The 20,874-nt window shown below is 36.6% G+C and overlaps 1 protein-coding gene across 1 annotated transcript; it reads right to left on the minus strand.

Annotated features, from left to right (window-relative positions):
• Positions 1–3,654: 3,654 nt before the first annotated feature.
• On the minus strand, positions 3,655–15,446 carry LOC140522493 (ankyrin repeat domain-containing protein 26-like). The gene is made up of 4 exons (XM_072637918.1): positions 15,360–15,446; positions 14,378–15,172; positions 11,713–11,862; positions 3,655–5,265 (listed from the first exon to the last, which is right to left on the minus strand). The coding sequence occupies exons 1-4, from the start codon at positions 15,444–15,446 to the stop codon at positions 5,149–5,151; spliced, it is 1,149 nt and encodes a 382-aa protein (XP_072494019.1). The 3' UTR covers positions 3,655–5,148.
• Between the last annotated feature and the right edge of the window lie 5,428 nt (positions 15,447–20,874).

The raw sequence follows: 20,874 nt of genomic DNA on the forward strand, positions 1-20,874 counted from the left end.
ACACAATTCAATATTCAGGATTACCTGATTTTTTAAAGCATTAATTTCTCTACCCATTTCAGAATCAGTTCACTTCACTCCCACCCTGGTCAACAACATCTCCATTTTCATATTCTTTTAATGCCGTCATGGCTGTTTCCAACGCGTCGAAACATCTGTGACAATGAACAGAATAATTAAGTCAATGTCTTCATAGCTTACATATTATACATTTCAAAAGGGTAATTTTTGAACCACTACCTTAAATTATCCTCAATCATAGAGAAGAAAATAAATATAAAAAGAGTTGTTGTCATTACTCAACACATCTGACGATATTTTGGGAAATAAAACCAGAGAAACAGTAGCCTCACCAATGATTTCATCTCTCTTTCAAAAGATATATATTCGTCATCAGCTCTACATTAATGTCACTTCATTTTAGAACACTGCCCACATGATTTCTCGTTATGCTGTCATATTTGTAGAACGAAGGATGCCTTCCAAATAATATAATACAACAATTAAAGGATAAGGAAATTCATTTTGAATAAAAAAAGTTTTACAGTGCTGTGTTGTTTCTTCGTTATTTTCATTGTCGATCCATGTAAATTGGCTGGGCAAGTGTTTAAAGGTCCTAGGCTACAAAACACAAATGATCTCATTTAATGCTATTGGAATACCAAGTTGCATTTAAAATGTTGCTTTAGTGGATGGAATTACAGGTAGTCTCTAACTTGAAAAATCAGATGGATCTCAAACGCTCCTTTGCAAACTGACTTTGTGGAACAGGGGAGGCATTTCTCCCTCCCACTCAGAGGTAGTACTCTTAAAAGCAGTTCAATAAAAGCCCCGCAAAAACTAATTCTATCGTAACACTACTAAATTAAAGTCCTGGAAAATGCAGGACCATTTAGAGATTGTCCTCTCCCACTAATATGGCAACCTCTCGCCTGTGGTAAGAAGCTCTGATACCTCGACAGTGATAGCCTCTTGCCACATTCAATTAAAAGTCATCCACTGGAATTCAGTTACAATGCAATTTGAAAGCATTAAATGCTTACCTTTCAAAATTGTGACAGAATACAGAATTTAGATAGACCGTGGTCGATGCTCTCATTGAAGCAGGATATGAAATAAATGTGCAGATAATGACAATATACAACCACGTGTAAGAGCTTTAGGCGAGTGTAATGGAAATTTCAATGTGAACTCAGATGGGGAAGGTCATTCATTATCAAGTACAGAGATCAGAGTAGGCCCCAGTGAGAAACTGCATTTGGGTGAGGATGAGTGTAGATACCATGGGTAAATATCACAGGCACAGGACAGATTTGGGAAAGCCCAGGGCATGTTTTGAAGCACAGAGAATAGCCCAGTTGAACAGGAGTGTAAAGTGTAGAAGACAGAATAATATAATTGAAGAGAGAAAAGGCACGCTGCTGGCACATCGTGAAGAGCCTTATATCCCAGGTCAAGAAATGCTGTGGGGTCTAGCTCAAAAGTCATATACTTAACTTAGTTTGGCTGATCCCACAAAATTAGAAGAGGCCTTTTACTCCTTCAGTCTCTGACTGCATTTCATTTCGACCATTTTTTTTTTTATTTTTCTAGTTTTTTTTTTATTTTTTTTATTTTTATTTTTTTTATTATTAAATTTATTTATTTAACTTTTAACATTCATTTTCACAAAATTTTGGGTTACAAATTTTCTCCCCTTTTATCCCCTCCCCCCCCAAACACCAAGCATTCTAATTGCCCCTATGACCAATCTGCTCTCTCTTCTGTCATCCCTCTCTGCCCTTGTCTCCATCTTCTCTTTTGTCCTGTAGGGGCAGATAGCTTTCTATACCCCTTTACCTGTTTTTCTTATTTCCTAGTGGCAAGAACATTACTCGACAGTTGATCCTAACACTTTGAGTTCCAACTTCTCTTCCTCCCTCCCTCCCCACCCCTTCCCTTTGGAATGCAAGCAATTCAATATAGGCCATATCTGTGTAGTTTTGCAAATGACTTCCATAATAGTTGTGTTGTATAGGACTAACTATATTTCCCTCCATCCTATCCTGTCCCCCGTTACTTCTATTCTCTTTTGATCCTATCCCTCCCCATGAGTGTCGACCTCGAATTGCACTCTCCTCCTCATGCCCTGCCTTCTATCATCCCCCCCACCCTGCTTGTCCCCTTATCCCCTACTTTCCTGTATTGTGAGATAGGTTTTCCTACCAAAATGAGTGTGCACTTTATTCTTTTCTTTAGTGGAATGTGATGAGAGTAGACTTCATGTTTTTCTCTCACCTCCCCTCTTTATCCCTCCACTAATGAGTCTTTTGATTGCCTCTTTTATGAGAGATAATTTGCCCCATTCAATTTCTCCCTTTCTCTTCCCAATATATTTCTCTCTCACTGCTTGATTTCATTTTGTTTTAAAGATATGATCCCAACCTATTCAATTCACTCTGTGCACTCTGTCTCTATGTATGTGAGCGTGTGTGCATGTGTAATCCCACCCAGTACCCAGATACTGAAATGTTTCAAGAGTTACAAATATTGTCTTTCTATGTAGGAATGTAAACAGTTCAGCTTTAGTAAGTCCCTTATGACTTCACTTTGCTGTTCACCTTTTCATGGTTCTCTTCATTCTTGTGTTTGAAAGTCAAATTTTCTTTTCAGCTCTGGTCTTTTCATCAAGAATACTTGAAAATCCTCTATTTCATTGAAAGACCATTTTTTCCCCTGAAGTATTATAGTCAGTTTTGCTGGGTAGGTGATTCTTGGTTTTAGTCCTAGTTCCTTTGACTTCTGGAATATACTGTTCCATGCCCTTCGATCCCTTAATGTAGAGGCTGCTAGATCTTGTGTTATCCTGATTGTATTTCCACAATACTTGAATTGTTTCTTTCTAGCTGCCTGCAGTATTTTCTCCTTGACCTGGGAACTCTGGAATTTGGCCACAATGTTCCTAGGAGTTTCTCTTTTTGGATCTCTTTCAGGCGGTGTTCTGTGGATTCCTTGAATATTTATTTTGCCCTCTGATTCTAGAATCTCAGGGCAGTTTTCCTTGATAATTTCATGAAGGATGATGTCTAGGCTCTTCTTTTGATCATGGCTTTCAGGTAGTCCCATAATTTTTAAATTGTCTCTCCTGGATCTATTTTCCAGGTCTGTTGTTTTTCCAACGAGATATTTCACATTATCTTCCATTTTTCCATTCTTCTCTCTTTGTTCTGTGATTTCTTGGTTTTGCATAAAGTCATTAGCCTCCATCTGTGCCATTCTAATTTTGAAAGAACTATTTTCTTCAGTGAGCTTTTGAATCTCCTTTTCCATTTGGCTAATTCTGCTTTTGAAAGCATTCTTCTCCTCATTGGCTTTTTGAACCTCTTTTGCCAATTGAGTTAGGCTAGTTTTTAAGGTGTTAATTTCTTCAACATTTTTTTGGGTCTCCCTTAGCAGGGAGCTGATCTGCTGTTCATGCTTTGACTTCATGTCTCTCATTTCTCTTCCCAGCTTTTCCTCCACCTCTCTAACTTGATTTTCAAAATTCTTTTTGAGCTCTTCCATGGCCTGAGCCCATTGGGTGGGCTGGGACACAGAAGCCTTGATTTCTGTGTCTTTGCCTGATGGTAAGCATTGTTCTTCCTCATCAGAAAGGAAGGGAGGAAATGCCTGTTCGCCAAGAAAGTAACCTTCTATAGTCTTATTTCTTTTCCCTTTTCTGGGCATTTTCCCAGCCAGTGACTTGACCTCTGAATATTTTCCTCACACCCACCTCACCTCCTGATCCTCCCAGCCCGTGTTTGTGGTCTGAGATTCAAATGCTGCTTCCAGCCTCAGGGCTTTTGGCGGGGGCAGGGCTGCTATTCAGTATGAGATTATGATCTGGTGCTGAGATCGGGGCAGGGCCACCTCTCAGGCTCAGTTCCCTCAGGGGGTTTATGCGCAGACCTTCCGCAATGGATTCAAGCTCCCGCCCGCTTGGGGAGCCCCTGTCTGCAGCCGCCTCTCAGCTTCTACCTCCCGGGGGGGGGGCCTGAATTATGGGGGCACCCCACTCCCCTCTCGACCCGCCAAAGAGACTCTCTCACCCACCCCTGTCACCTGTGGGTGGAGGGACTTGTGAGGCCGCTGGAGATCCAGTCCCTGAAGCCTGCTTGGATCTGTTTCTCTCGGTGCCGCAGCCGTGGCCGCAGCAGGTCTGGGCTGGGCTTTGTGTCTGCAGCGCGACGGACCTTTTGCGAGAGGTTTGCAGATCCCTCTGTGGGTGGAGGGACCCGCGTGGCCGCTGGAGATCCTGTCTGTGAAGCCTGCTCGCATCTTTTCCTCTCGGTGCCGCGGCCGCGGCAGGGCTGCACTCAGCTCCCAGTCCCGGCGCCCAGTCCGCAGCGCGAAGGACCCCCCGCGAGAGGTTTGCAGGTCTCTCTGGAACAGAAATCTCCCTCGCTCCAATGTTCTGTGGCCTCTGGGTGCGGAATTTGCCGTGAGTTACTTCCCTGTAGCCATTCTATGGGTTGTGGGTTCAGAGCTATGTGTATGTGCGTCTTTCTACTCCGCCATCTTGGCTCCGCCCCCTCATTTCGACCATTTTAAAGCACTTAATACATTCTCATTTGCACAGCTTATTTGGGTCCCTACATTACCTCTTTGAATAGCCTACAATCACTCACTGTCAAAGCAGGGACTGCACATTAGTAATCGACCCCTGCCAGTCCAGGACCAGCACAGTATTTTATATACAATCGATGTTTGATAATACTTTTTGACTGAATGACAATTGAACAAATTAGGTAAATAATGAAGGAAATAAATTAGGATGGAAAACATAGAGATTTACCATAGAGAAGCATTTGTGTCCAGAAATAGTATACTGAACAAGCGACTGTCAAATGCTGTATAGTATCATTCCACCAAACATACTTTCAGGTACAGGTGCTATGCAGCATTTTACTATAGCTCCAGAGATGCAGGACAGAAGGTTTATTTGTCAGCGGTAAGTTAGTGAAGAAAATGAAAGTGAAAAAAAAAAAAAACCCTTTGTTCACTTAGAATCATCCATGGTGGAATTCTATAAGTGTTAATATACAAAATGAATTTGTACTCAGTATTTAACAAAATAGTGAAGTCCTTGCTTACTTTATGTTTCCTTTGAAAGGCCTGCCAAAAGGGGTCTTACCGATTTAAATCTTCCTCTAATTCATCATTTCTCTTCATTTGTCGTTCTAGAGAATCTTCCAGACATTGCTTCCACTCATTGAGTCTCGTGAATTTTTCCCTTTCAATACGAAGCTTTAAAAAAATTTTACAATGAAAAATATCACAATTGAACTGGCATTTCTCAAAGGGATTCTCTTCATTAACTCTAGCTCCAATTGTAAATATCAATTTAAGCATAGATTGTTGAACCAAAACAAATATGGAAAGATTTGAAAATGATTGATCTTCCTTGACATGACATACATTTCCCGTGATTTCACTACAAACTATTTCTTTTCTTTTGAAATTTAAATCAATGAAAGTTCTGATTTGATTCAATATAGGTATTACTTTTACCAACAATATTCATAAATTTAGGAATGGTTGAAAGGAATAGGAATGAATAGAAAGTGGGCCAAGTTTCCCAACACACCACACCTTGGAGGAACATTGGCCTTTCCTACTTCTCTAGAACCCATGATAATTATCCGTTCAGCTCCACTTCCCCTTTGTGTTGGCACACCTGACCCATGTTCCAATCATTCCTATGTTGAAATGACAATGTATGTCTTTGTAAGTAAGGGTGTAAAACAGTTCTGCTAATCTCTTTGTACTGAAATAAGAGAGATGCAACGTGAGTAAATTGACGTTTTCTTTTTCTCCTTGAGTGGTTATCTGTTGTTCCCGATTATGAGCCAGGTGCTCTTTACTCTCTTGCAAAGGAAGACAGAAGTCTGCTCATTGTGGTGAATACCGCATTTCTCCTCTTTGCTTCCACATTTCTCCAATGAATGATTACCACAGCTGCAATTTCTTCATTTCCTATTTCCATTTCATTCATCTATTTATCTGTAACTCTTCCCTTATTTATTTTCTATTTATCTGTGACTTAATTGGTATAGGAAATTCCCAGTCATAACGTTTATAACGTATCAGTACAAATAGGCCCTGCCCTCAACCGACATCTCAGAATCTGCAACTCTCAGAGTTTTACTGAATAACTTAGGGCACCAAAATTATACAAAACTGGCCCAGGTTCATGAAGCCATTTATGTCAACATTGGGATTTCAACCTACGCTTACGTCTGAGGCAAGATCTCTATTCCTAAAATATAGTGCCTTTCTTCATTGCCATAAAATCAGTTATTCCCTCCTTACTAGTCTACTACAACTGCATTCTCAAGAGGTAGAAGTCATACTGGTATCCAAAAACTTTTCTTCTTAGTCTCTGACTTCACTGAAACATAGATCCTCTTTCTCTTCTGTGATTGGTAATTTATTTTCCCTATAAATTATCCTTTCACCCTGTTTCTCTTTCCTCTTCTATCTCATGGAGACACCTTTGGTCCTGGATCATGACTTCAAGCCGAGGATCAAAGAGTGAGGGAGGTGAGCATTTAATCCCACCTTCTCATTTTACAAAGGAGGAAGCAATCACACTGGTGTTAAATCAGTTGCATACAGTTTAATTAAAAACAAAAGGGCTACTGGGTCTTTCTGTTCTAATTTTGCCCCCACACCAATCTTTCCTACAAAATGCTAAGCCAAGTACTATCAAACATCGTTGTGATCATGTTACTGCCTTACTCAGCAACATGTACAGGAACTTCTATGGGCTATCAGATTGAGGCTTAAATTCTCCGTCTTTTTTTCTCTTATCTCTCACTTCATCACATTTTTCCAACTTTTAATTCTAATTGCTCTACGGCTCCCCTCCTCACACTCCTATGCTTTTTGTATTTTCCTATCGCTCCCTATCCTACTGATCCATCACTTTCTTAGCCTATTGGACTCCATTGCTCTCCTATCCTGCTGATCCCTTCCCAAATCTCGAAGGCAACTCAAAGTTCTCACTTTTCTTCAATGCTTTCCTTACTATTTTGCTGCAATGATCCTTGCCTTCACTGCATTCTTTGAGATTTTTGTCTGCAGCATTCAGTGAATATGCTATTGGGGTAAGTGCCTACATTGAGAATCACCTCTCATTTTAGTTCTTTATTATTTCAGTGTCTACTGGTGATATATTGTATAGGGACCTAGCAGGAATTCACTAAATATTTTCAGGATAATCAACTGCACTATACTCATTTAGAACTATAAACAGAGCAAAAATGGACAAGTCATGAGTTAGTACAGATTTTTTATAAATGAAGAATCCAAGGTTTGAGAGAGAAAAACATTCATAAAAACAAGTTGTATGCCAAGAGACTGAGCCAGGACGTAAAATTTTGAAAGTTCACCCTCCTATATATGCTATCAATAATGTATATACATATATACAGATGTATAGATGTGTGTACGCATATATAAAATTCAGATATTTGGCAATTTTTCTTCCACTAGAGTTGCTACCTCAGCAAATTTGCACTGGGAACTTCTTGTGTTAAAAATAGGGGTGGATAATACCATCTGTTCTAACCTCCACCTCTAGTGATCTCTCCTTTTCATAAATACTTACGTTTACCATTCACTTAGTAGTTGTTTATATGCTACGTTGTATTAAACATGAAATTCCTTTATTTGGCATTGGTATGCTAGAGAGACTGAAAATTCTTCAAGGAGAAAATGCATGTCTTATACATAGCTTTTGCTACCTGCTCAGAACCTCTCATAGTGGAATTCACATAATGAATATTCACTAGTTAATGAGGTAAATTTTGAACAAGGAAGAAATTGTAATTTGACTGAAATTTTACAGAGCAAAAACTTGGATGATCTGGGAAATTAGACTAGAAATGGGTGCTAGTTTGCCCTGAATACCATTTACATGAGGCAATTTGTACTGACAAAGAGGGACTCTAACTTATTTCTTCCTTACGTTACTTTCAAGGGCTCAGTCCACACCTAGTTTCTGGACTGGAGCCTAAAACCAAAAGGTTTGGAAGGGTAATATTTTAATCGATGTGTTCCACAAATAATGTGAGAGAAATGAAGAGAATGAGGGATAGGGGAGTTAATTGGGGAAAAAAAAGTTGTTTCACTCTCGTACTGGTTTCTGAAACCTAGAAAAATGTCTCAAGCGTCAAATGCCAGAGTAAAGAAGTTTTTCTAAGAATGAGATTGGACCTTGTAATAATTTCATAGCTAAGGGAAGTATACTGAAATTAACGAGGTTAAAAGAACGCTTTTGGAAAATTAGGAGGTGGATACGAAAATGGGGGAGGCAGTGGTTATTTGTATGAAAATGACAATGGTCTTTTGTTTTCAGTGTAGCGAAACTAGCATTTAGTCAGTGTCTAATGTGTGCAAGGAACAAAGGCCATAAAGTTGAGTGATTTGCAATTATGATCTCATTTGATTCGCACAACAACCCTGGGAGGTAGGTGCTATTATCAACCCCATTTCATGTTTGAGAATACTGAAAAGATCAAGTGACTTGCCTAAGATCACACAGAGAGCATCTGAGGCTATATCTGTAATAAGATCTTTCTCAGCCCAGACTCAAGATTTTATCCATAATTGCTGAAAATCCCCTTCAAGCTGAGAAACATCTCATCATACAAAATTCTCTTTTTGATCACTTTGCCTTAGATTTCCCTTGATTTACCACTTATGATGGGTACTAGTTTGAAAATATGTTTGAGGAATGTCAGAAATATCACTTCTAAACAGGCATAATGATGAATAGCACACATAACTACATATAAATATGGGAAAGCAAATGAAACAGGAGAAAGGCATTTGACACTAATAATGGAAACCCGTTAGGGGAATTTGACTGTGTTGCTATTCTATGCGTAACCTCCCCTTCACTGTAATAATTTCTAATAATAATAACAACAATAATTTTTTTTTTTACTGAATTTATATGTGGCCATTGCAGGCTCTGGGAAATCGAAAATATATAAAAAACCAGAATAGACAAACTCAAGGTGCTTTCGTATAAATATTACCTTGAGTCAATTTTCATTTTCACTACATTTTCAGCCTAGGCAAAGCCAAGAAATGAGCATATAGTTTTGTCCTTCTTGTTCTTCCACTAGTAATACTACTATTATTACCAGTACCACTACTACTTCTACTAGAAGTACTACTACCAAATCTATTACAACTACTACTACTACTTTTGCTACTACAATAATAACAATTACTCTACTGCCAACATCCTGTGAAAAGGAATTTCTATGGAAAATAAGGAAGCATGAATACTCCCTGTCCTCAAGGAACTCCATTATAATTGGGTAAAAAACAATGAGATAAAGCAATTGATTTTTTGATAAGAAATGCGATCACCATAGGACAATCCATATGTAATTAAATACCAGATTTTGTGGTATCAGATGAAAAGTGTATTTGAGGAGATTCAGGAATCAACAGGGGTGAAAAGCCCAAAAAGCATTATGGCAAAAGAATCATACTTTTGTAATTCAAAAACATCTTGAATGTGAAGAGTAGAAAGGTTTTGAATAGGTAGCACAGATGAGGAAGTGTAACTAAACAAGAAGAGTACCTAAACAAGATGGAGGTATGGAGGTGGAAATCCACAAGGTGAGATCAGATTGATTAAGTTAGGGAATATTAATGAAAGCATTCATCTAATTACTTCAACTTCAATTTATCCTTTCCATGTACAATTTCTGTATGTACAAAATGTGAAGAAATAGCATTTTCTTGTTATTCAAGGAGTAGTTTGAACAGAAAGAAACAAAGAATTTGTACTTGACAGTGCTGTTTGGGGGATTAAATGAGAAAATGAAGGTCAAGGTGTTTCTAAAAATCAAGTATGATAGAAATGATTGAGCTATTATTGGTCGTGGGAGAAACACCTCTTCTCTTTGCATAAGGACAGATAAACCAAATAGTCAACCACAGAAAGAGTGAATATAAGTATTAAAATTTACGTGTACAGATTTTGGAAGTTGTAGATGTAATTCTAAGTCAACGGAAATTACAGGCACAGTGTTCAGAAAATTGACAAAACTGGTAAAATGAGAAAGCAGCAATTCCCCAAACCACTAGGTAGTAGCTAAGAAAGAGAAGGGTAGAGAAGTGGAATGGGCTAGGTACTCAAGAGATAGCAGGCAAAGAATATAGCAGTCTCTGGGTTGATAAACTCAAGGACCCCTACCTTCTGGGATAAGAACTCACTGTTCGAGAAAATTGCTGGGAAAACTGGATAACAATGTCGTGGAAACTAAGCATAGACCAATTCCTGACACCATTCACAAGAATGAATGGGTACATGATCTAGGGATAAAGATTGATACCACAGACAAGGTGAAGGAGGAAGGAATAGTGTATTTATCAGATTTATGGAAAAGGGAAGAGTTTTTGACTAAAGGAAAGACAGTAAGCATTATGAAGGGAAAGGTGAATAATTGTGATTGCATTAAGCTGAAAAGTTTTTGCACAAGCAGACCCAATGCAATCAAGATTCGGAGGGATGTAGTACATTGTAGTTAATGTTGGGGATAAAGGCCTCATTGATAGAGTATATGGAGAACTGAGTCAAATGTACCAGAATACAAGTCATTCCCCAATTGATAAATGGTAAAAGGATATGAACAAACAATTTTCAGAGGAAGAAATTAAAGATACCTATAATCATAGAAGAAATGCTCTCGACCACTTTTGATTAGAGACATGCAAATCAAAACAACTCTGAGGTACCACAACACACCTATTAGACTGGCAAACATGACAGAACAGGAAAATGATAAATGTTGGAGAGGATGTGGGAGAGTTGGAACACTAATTCATTGTTTGTGGAGCTGTGAGCTCATCCAACCATTCTGGAGAGCGCTTTGGAACTATGCTGAAAGGGCTACAAAAATGTGCATACCCCTTCACCCAGGAATATACAGCAATATGACTGTATTCCCAAGAGATAATAAAAATGAGAAAGGGCCCCACATGTACAAAAATATTTATAGCATCACTCTTTGTAGTGGCCAAAAACTGAAAATCAAGGGGGTGCCCATCAATTGGGGAATGGCTGAAGACATTATGGTATATGAATATCATGGAATACTATTGCACTATAAGAAATGATGAGCAAGATGACTTCAGAGAAGCCTGGAAATATTTACATGGTTTGATGCTGAGCAAGAGGAGCAGCACCAGCAGAACTTTGTGCACAGCAACCACCAAAGTGTGCAAGAGCTTTTTCTGGTAGACTTCGATAGTCACAGAAAAAAAAAAATTCCTAATGATGCCCTAAGGCAAAATGCTTTCCACATACAGGGAAAGAACTATCGAATTCAATCGCAGAATTTAACAGATCATTTCTGTATGTGTGTGAGTGTGTGTGTGTGTGTGTGTGTGTGTGTATTATATTTTGGTTTGTTATATGATTTCTCCCATTTATTTTAGTTCCTCTACACAGCATGACTATAGTGAAAATGTACTCAGTAGGAATGTATATGTAGATTCTATATAGAAGTGTATGGCTCTTGGGGTGGGAAAAAAATCTAAGTTTTGTCGTAGTGATTGGAGAATATTAAAACTAAATATATTGCTTAAAAATGTGAAATGTCACACTGAATATACTTTCCACTCATTTGTTTCCAGAACAAATTACTGATCTTTTTGCATACGTACTTGACTTTTGGTTTCATCTACTTCCTTCTTTAGTTTTTCCTTATCTTCATAATCAATTTCATTAAATGATGTGACTTGTTGTGAAACTCCTGTCAGGAACTGATAATTGCAGGAAACAGGTGATTCTCGCTGAAGATTTCTTACTCTAGCCTGACAGAAATATGTCCAAATTACTAATATTACAGATTTCATAAAGCAACATTAGCTCGTGTAAAATAAATATAAATTTAAAATTCAAATCAAAAGTCTATATAATTTTGCATGCAACTTAATTTCTTCAGTATATTCATAATTATCAACGATTGAAAGACAGAAATCTCTTAGGGATTAAGAAAACAACCTCATTTTGCAGGTGAGAAAAACTAAACTCCAAAGAGGTTTAATGAGTAACCAAGGTAATAAAGGTAGACGTTTAGAGAGAAAAGGATTGAAACTTGGCTCCTGGGGCAGCAAAGTTGTTTGGATTATACCACTCAACTTCCATTTAGCACGGAGCAAATGAGATCTCCCTCAGAAGACTCCTCAGAAATTACTACAGTCAGCCTGCTTTCCCCATTATGTCTTAATTGACAAGAATGAGACCACCTCCAAAGCTATCTAGGGACTAAAACATTTTACGGGAAATTCCCATGCAAAGTAAAGGAAACAGGAGGGAAGAATGTACACTTTTTTATACTTGGCAGAAAACTTAAAGGTTTCCCATTCCATTTTTCGGAAAAGTTGACTACCTTATTTCTGTGTGCCAGTCCGTAGAAGAAAGACATCTACAAGAAAAGGTTGTGCTTTCTTTCCTCTCATGGTTTACGCTGGAGAGTGAACATAGGCACTGATATGCTTGTCAGGCTTGGTAAAAGCACTTCACATGCCCAAAGCCAAAATGTCAACAACAAATGTGGCCGCTAGGTACTATTCACATCTTCAACAGTCTTTGCTTAGCCTGCGAGGAAGTTGCTTTCTCTATTCAGATAGGAGTTACACTCCTGGTTTCAGTGAATGGAGAAAAAAGAGGAAACTCTGGAAAATATGCCAGTTCTCCACGCTATGTGTACATAGCATGTTAGAAGTACAGAGTTTTGGACATACAGACGTATTCATCCGTTCACATATATGTATATGTAGATATCCACACAGAAAAACACAACCGTATGTGTATAGAATGATATACTGCAACAATTCCTCTCCTTTTTCACTACAGAGCAAGGGGAATTATTGAATAAATTATGAAAACCAAATGAAGCCAAAAATCAAAAGAAGCCAAATGTTTTTTTCTAATTAGACAAGATGAAGTACTTTGTAAAAGTAAATTTTAGTAGAGTCTCATCAAATTTTTTGAAGAAAACATAAGGCTAAAAGAAGACAATGTAAAGTTCAGAGAGTAAAATTGGCACAATTCACTGAATTTCTACAAGTAAACTATATTCTATTATGGAATGACTAGATAAAATTTTAAATTTTTTAGATGAAATCATTACCCAGGACAATACATGGTAGAATTCACCCTCATTGCATATATGAAAAATCACAGATAATGAGATCTGCTATTAGACTGTATAAATTATTCATATTAAGGAACTAAAATGAGTGATTCCAGAACCGGCAACTTTGGAAACTGAGCAAGACTTGTTAGTCCAACCACAAAAAAAAAAAAAAAAAAAAACAGAGATGAAAAAATAGTGGAGTACAATTAAAAAATAAGATTAGTAACTGAAAAATTAACGCTTAATGAAGAATCATAATGTTTCTGAATAGAAGCACTGTCCTAAATTTCAAAGAAAAGTAGTGGCTCGACTACGGAATTTCACTACAACTAGAATCCAATCGTTAATGTTTCAAAAATTAGTTCAAAAGTGTCTAAATTGAAACTAGTTAAACAGATGAGTATGTTTAAATTTTAATGAAACTCGTAAAGAGAATATTGCACAGTTATCTCATAAGAGATTTCATACTTGAAATGTAATATTGTTCCTAGCATTATGTTGGAAGACTTTTCTTAAGTTGCAGCATTTGAAAAAATTTGTTCCATTTCAATGTTGAAATGGAATAATAGAAAAATTAATGAAATAAAAATTTATCTTTATTTAGACACTAGAGATTTCCTATACAAATATTTATTAAGCCAAATGTCATGGACAACATAATTTCTTGAAGCAAAACGTGTTGTTACCTAAAAGAAGAATTTGTAAATTATTTTTATACTTATAGCTTTTATACTATTATTTTATATTTAAAATTGCTTTCAATTGTTTGCTTTATTACTTATATTGTATTACAGTACATTTTATTTTCATTTTTGTATTCATTTGATCTTAAAAGTTATTATATTACTTGTTCTGTTTATCATATCGTGGATTCTCACTCTCAATTCTTATATATCAGAATTTGTACAATGAAAGATAATAGCATCACCAGCCTGTCGAATATTCAAATTCCTAAGATATCTTGATAAAAATTAACTTGAATTTCATTTCAAAAAGACTAAAACTTATCCAAGTAAAATACTTCAAGAGCGAACCCTCTTGCGGCCTTCTCATTTTCATATTTCCACGTTTGCTCTCTTAAGTGGTTCCATTCACTCATTAACTAATACTTTATTGCTCTCTTCTACTATAAGAGCTTGTTTATCAATATCAGCATAAGCTTTATTGAAGAGATCAATAAATTGCACCTGGGCATCACGAATTTGCTTTTCATGAAATATGATTTTCTTCTGTGTGTCTTCAAGCTCTTGCTGCAGCACCGTATTTTCACTCTGGATTTGGCCTAATCTTTCCTGGAGAGATTCATTTTCCAAACTGTATCTGTTGACTTTTTCCTTTAACACTTGATTTGTTTCTTCAAGTTCCTTTGCCTTCTCTTCAGCATGGTTCAGTTCTCTTTGTGTGTTTTCTACAATGTATGTCTTTTCTGTGAGGGATTCCTGAACATGGTCTAGCTCATTTTCTAAACTCTTGGCTCTACTTTCAGTCTTAGAGAGTTTTTCAGAAAGGACAGCGTTATCCTCTCTTAGACTCAACCAATCACGGTTTAGTTTGTCCTTTAAATGAAGCCACTCATCTCTTTCCCCCTCAAAGGAATCCTCAAGGGCTAATTTTGATAACTCATATTCGCGACCAACTTCAATCAACCTGGACGCGTATGATGCCCTATCGTCCTGTAGTTTTTCAATGTTTTGTTCTGCATTCTGCAGTTTAGAGTTCAGCGTGGCATTCTCAGCTTTCAGAACGTTTACTCGTCGACGGCACTGAAATCCGATTTTTCTTAACGCTTCTCTGTTCCATTGTAATTCCTGTTGAAGCTCCTCAATCATTTCTTTCAAAGCTTCAGTTTCTTCTGTGTGGTGCTTTCTGGTGTGCTGATAGTTAATTTTTACTGTGTGTAATTCCACTTGGTGCATGGCACCATACTCTGCGATTTCCTTTGTTTTCTGCAGGTATTTTTCCTTTTCATTCTTAAGAGAAACCTAAACATAAGAAAAAGAAAAAAAATTTTATTCAAAATAAAATTATTTATTGTGATATTTCCATAAAAATTCAAAATAGACACCAAGGGTCCCAGAAGCATAGTGTATTCAGAGAAAAGCTAACTGAGGGAGTTTCACCTATTTCCTATTTCTGTCAATTTGAGCAAAGAACAGGACTTAAAACTACATCGTCAATCGGAAGATTTGGAACGCGTTTTTGAACCGACAAAGCTCTCTGTCTTTCAAGATATTTGATTTCCTTTTCTCCATGCATTTTATCTCACACTGATGATTCTATTTCAGACATTTCAAGGTCTTTGGAAAGTACTTTCAATACATGATCTCACCTAAAATTTGCACAACCTTTATGAGGGAAATATTTATATTTATTTATATTGCTAACTGTGGAACAGAAGTGGAGTTCACGCATTTGAAACTATAGATTATTAGAGCAAAAAGGGACACTACGGATGAGTTAGTACATCATTTTATAATTCAAGAACCAGAAGCCTAACGACAGAAAACCATTTGCTGAAAGTCGTGTGGATGGCAATGGACTGAAGCAGAACACAAAATCTTGGAAAAGTCCCCCTTAGATTGACAGTTTTACCAGATTTCAGACATATAATTATATGAACACACGCACACGTGTGTGTAATTACGTATGTGTACATGTATATTTTTGTGTGTACATATACACATCCACGCAGGAACAGATATATCAATATAAATAAATATATAAATGTACATACATATGTATAAATATATATACATGCATATTTACACATATATATGTATAATACGTAGGTATTCAGCAATTGTTCTTCCACTAGGGCTGCTAACTCAACCAATTTGCATCGAGTAATGTTTGCATTAATAAAAACATGAATGGATTAATACCATCTGCTCTAATTTCCACCTGTACTGATATCTTCTTTCATAAATACTTACAGGAATATCGTTCCCTTAGTAGTTGTTTAAATTCCACTTTGTGTTATAAATGAACTTTCTCTCTTTTGTATTGACTTCCCAGAGACAGTGAAAATTCTTCAAGGAGACAGTGCATGTCTCACACACAGTCTTTGTATCCTTCTCAGGGCCTATCACAGTGTTTACGTAATTATTATTCACTAATTGATGAAATAACGTTTGAACAAGGGAGAAACTGTAATTTCACTGAAATCTTCCGTAGTGAAAACTTGCACTATCAGGGAAATTACACAAGACATGGTGCCAGTTTGGCCAGAATGCCCATTAACTGACATACCTCTTCCTACGAAAGATGGATTCTAAATTACTGCTTCCTTGCTGTAACTTCCAGGAGTCAGTTCACACCTAGTTCCTTGACTGCATCCTGACGCAAAAAGCTTTTGACGGTTAATATTTTAATCCAAGTCTTCCAGAAAGAAGGTGAGGGAAAGGAAGAAAAGAAGCGATAAGGGAGCTACTTGGGAAACAAAACTTATTTCATTCCAGTGCTGATTTCTGACACCTTGAAAAATTTCTCAAGAATACAAATTCAAAAGAAAAGTAATTTTCAGAAGAATGAGACTGGAACTCATAATAGTTTCTTAACTAAGCCAAGTCTACTGAAATTAGCCAGGTTAAGAAAAGTCTTTTGCAATATTTGGAGATGCTTATCAAAATTTGGGAGGTAGTATTATTTGTATAAAATGGACAATGATCTTTATGTCCTTGGAGCAGGGAAACTAATATTTCTTAAGTATCTAATATGTGCCAAGAACAAAGGCCATAACCTTAAGAGAATTACAATAATTATCTCATTTGATTCTTCCAACAACACTGGGAAGTATGTGCTATTATAATTCCCATTTTGTGGCTAAGGAAAGGGAGAAGAATTAAGTGACTTGCCTAGGATCACACAGACAGAATCTGTGGACACATCTGAAGTCAGATCTTTCTAACCCCACACACAATTTTCTATCCCTAATTCCCCCAACATACGTCTAAGTGGAGAAATATCTCATCATCCAAAGTTCTTTTTTTTGCTAGCTTTGGAAGAGATACGTACTTACTATGCAATTTATGATGACTACTAGGGTGAAATTTGTTTTCAAGAGTATCCGAAATACCTCTTACTATAGATTGTGACTTCTACAATAATGAATCCATACCTAAATACTTGGAAATGTGGGAAAGCAACTGACAATGGAGAAAGGTATTTGCTAGCATTAAAGGGAACAGGTTAGAAGAATTTGACTGTCATGCTATTGTACGCTTAACTGTACCTTCATTTTAATAATTTCTAAGAATAATAAGAGTAACTAAAAAATAATTTTGTATTCAATTTCTTCTTTGCTCTTTGGGGTCTGGAGCATTCAAAATTTATAAAAATCAGACTAGAACATCTTCAAGTATTTTAGTCCAACCACTTTCAACTGCTGGCAAAATCAACAAATAAACATTTAGTTTCCTTGTTCCTGTTTTCCTACTACTAGGACTACTACTACAAGTACTCCTATCACTAGAACTAGTAGTACTGGAACTTCAACTAGTACCACTTGTACTACAACAATCATAACAATTGCCTCTACTGACGGCGTGCTTTGAAAGCAACGTTCTACCAAGAAAGAATGAAGTATCCATTATCCTGTCCTCAAGAAACTTTATTACAGTTGGGCAAAACACAGTTAGAAAAAGTAAGAAATAGTTTGTTAACAGATGTGAAAACCATAAAGCAATAAATACTCACTTTCATACCCAATTCGGTATTAGGTAATTAGGTGGTATCAGATGAAAAGTGGATTTCAGGAGATTTAGAAATTCATAGGGGTGAAAAGTCCCAATGGCATTATGGCAAAAATATCGTGCTTTTGGAATGCACAAGCCTGCTGGAGATGAAGAGTAGATAGGTTTTTGATGGGGAGTGCAAATGAGAACGTGTAACTGAGCAAGAAGTGAAGAAGGTATGGAGCTAGAAATGCACACGGTGAGATCAGATTGCTGAAGTTAGAGGATATTAGTGAAATCATCCATCTAATTACTTTAATTCTCAATTGTATTTTGCAGGTACAATTTACATATTTAGGAATTGTGAAGAAACAACCTTTTCCTGTTATTCAAGGAGAAGTTTCAATGGAAGTATACAAATAATTTTTACTTCACAGCATTGTTTGGGGATTAAATGAGAAAATGATGGTAAAGGTCTTTCTAAACATAAAGAATCATAGAAATGATTTAAGCATTATGGGTCCTTGGGAAAACATCTCATTCTTTGTGTATGGACAGATAAACCAAATGGTCAACGACAACATGAGTGAATATTAGTATTGAAATTCATGTGCACAAATTGTTTTATGTTATGATTTTTATTTGTCACATTATTTTCATTTCTTAATTTAATTACTTACTTTTAATTACAGTATATTTAATTATTACTGCATTCGTATTATCTTAAAAATCATGACATTAGTTGTTCTATTTATCATATTATGGATTCTCATTCTCAATTCTTACATATCAGCATTTTCCCAATGACAGTTAATAACCTCACCAGCCTGTTGTGAATTGAAATTCCTAAATTATGTTGATTAAAATTAGTTTGACTTTCATTTCGAAAATCTTTATGGTTATCCAAGTATGACATTTAATGATCGAACCCTCTTTCAGCCTTCTCAATTTCATATTTACTCATTTGTTCTCCTAAGTGGTTACATTCACTGATTAACACTTGATTGCTCTTGTTTTTAACTATCAGCATAAACTTTATTGAGGAGATCAAAAAACTGTACCTGGGCATCACTTAGTTGCTTTTCTTGAATCGTGACTTTCTTCTGTGTGTCTTCAAGCTCTTGCTGCAGCACCGTATTTTCACTCTGGATTTGGCCTAATCTTTCTTGGAGAGATGCATTTTCCAAACTGTATCTGTTGACTTTTTCCTTTAACACTTGATTTGTTTCTTCAAGTTCCTTTGCCTTCTCTTCAGCATGGTTCAGTTCTCGCTGCGTGTTTTCTACAATGTATGTCTTTTCTGTGAGGGATTCCTGGACATGGTCTAGCTCATTTTCTAAACTCTTGGCTCTACTTTCAACCTTAGAGAGTTTTTCAGAAAGGACAGCGTTATCCTCTCTTTGACTCCACCAGTCTCGGTTTAGTTTGTCCTTTAAATGAAGCCACTTATGTCTTTCCCTGTCAAAGGAATCCTCAAGGGCTAATTTTGATAACTCATATTCGAGACCAACTTCAATCAACCTGGACGCGTATGATGCCCTATCGTCCTCTAGTTTTTCAATGTTTTGTTCTGCATTCTGCAGTTTAGAGTTCAGCGTGGCATCCTCAGCTTTCAGAACGTGTACTCGTCGACGGCACTGAAATCCAATTTTTCGTAACGCTTCTCTATTCCATTGTAATTCCTGTTGAAGCTCCTCAATCTTTTCTTTCAAAGCTCCAGTTTTTTCTGTTTGGTGCTTTCTGGCGCGCTGATACTTAATTATTACTGTTTGTAATTTCACTTGGAACATGGCACTACACTCTGCGATTTCCTTTGTTTTCTGCAGGTATTTTTCCTTTTCATTCTTAAGAGAAACCTAAACATAAGAAAAAGAAAAAAAATTTTATTCAAAATAAAATTATTTATTGTGATATTTCCATAAAAATTCAAAATAAACACCAAGGGACCAAGAAGCATAGTGTATTCAGAGAAAAGCTAACTGAGGGAGTTTCACCTATTTCCTATTTCTGTCAATTTGAGCAAAGAACAGGACTTAAAACTACATCGTCAATCGGAAGATTTGGAACGCGTTTTTGAACCGACAAAGCTCTCTGTCTTTCAAGATATTTGATTTCCTTTTCTCCATGCATTTTATCTCACACTGATGATTCTATTTCAGACATTTCAAGGTCTTTGGAAAGTACTTTCAATACATGATCTCACCTAAAATTTGCACAACCTTTATGAGGGAAATATTTATATTTATTTATATTGCTAACTGTGGAACAGAAGTGGAGTTCACGCATTTGAAACTATAGATTATTAGAGCAAAAAGGGACACTACGGATGAGTTAGTACATCATTTTATAATTCAAGAACCAGAAGCCTAACGACAGAAAACCATTTGCTGAAAGTCGTGTGGATGGCAATGGACTGAAGCAGAACACAAAATCTTGGAAAAGTCCCCCTTAGATTGACAGTTTTACCAGATTTCAGACATATAATTATATGAACACACGCACACGTGTGTGTAATTACGTATGTGTACATGTATATTTTTGTGTGTACATATACACATCCACGCAGGAACAGATATATCAATATAAATAAATATATAAATGTACATACATATGTATAAATATATATACATGCATATTTACACATATATATGTATAATACGTAGGTATTCAGCAATTGTTCTTCCACTAGGGCTGCTAACTCAACCAATTTGCATCGAGTAATGTTTGCATTAATAAAAACATGAATGGATTAATACCATCTGCTCTAATTTCCACCTGTACTGATATCTTCTTTCATAAATACTTACAGGAATATCGTTCCCTTAGTAGTTGTTTAAATTCCACTTTGTGTTATAAATGAACTTTCTCTCTTTTGTATTGACTTCCCAGAGACAGTGAAAATTCTTCAAGGAGACAGTGCATGTCTCACACACAGTCTTTGTATCCTTCTCAGGGCCTATCACAGTGTTTACGTAATTATTATTCACTAATTGATGAAATAACGTTTGAAC

The sequence above is a fragment of the Notamacropus eugenii genome, chromosome 2 (genome assembly GCF_028372415.1).
Source record: "Notamacropus eugenii isolate mMacEug1 chromosome 2, mMacEug1.pri_v2, whole genome shotgun sequence".
In the NCBI taxonomy this organism is placed as follows: Eukaryota; Metazoa; Chordata; class Mammalia; order Diprotodontia; family Macropodidae; genus Notamacropus; species Notamacropus eugenii.

Coding starts and splice junctions, on each gene's coding strand:
- LOC140522493 (XM_072637918.1), bottom strand. CDS start 15,446: ATGCATGGAGAAAAGGAAATCAAATATCTTGAAAGACAGAGAGCTTTG. Junction 11,863..14,377: donor AGCAAATTCGTGATGCCCAG/GTGCAATTTATT, acceptor TATTTCTGTCAG/GCTAGAGTAAGAAATCTTCA. Junction 5,266..11,712: donor TAGATGAAACCAAAAGTCAA/GTACGTATGCAA, acceptor ATTTTTTTAAAG/CTTCGTATTGAAAGGGAAAA.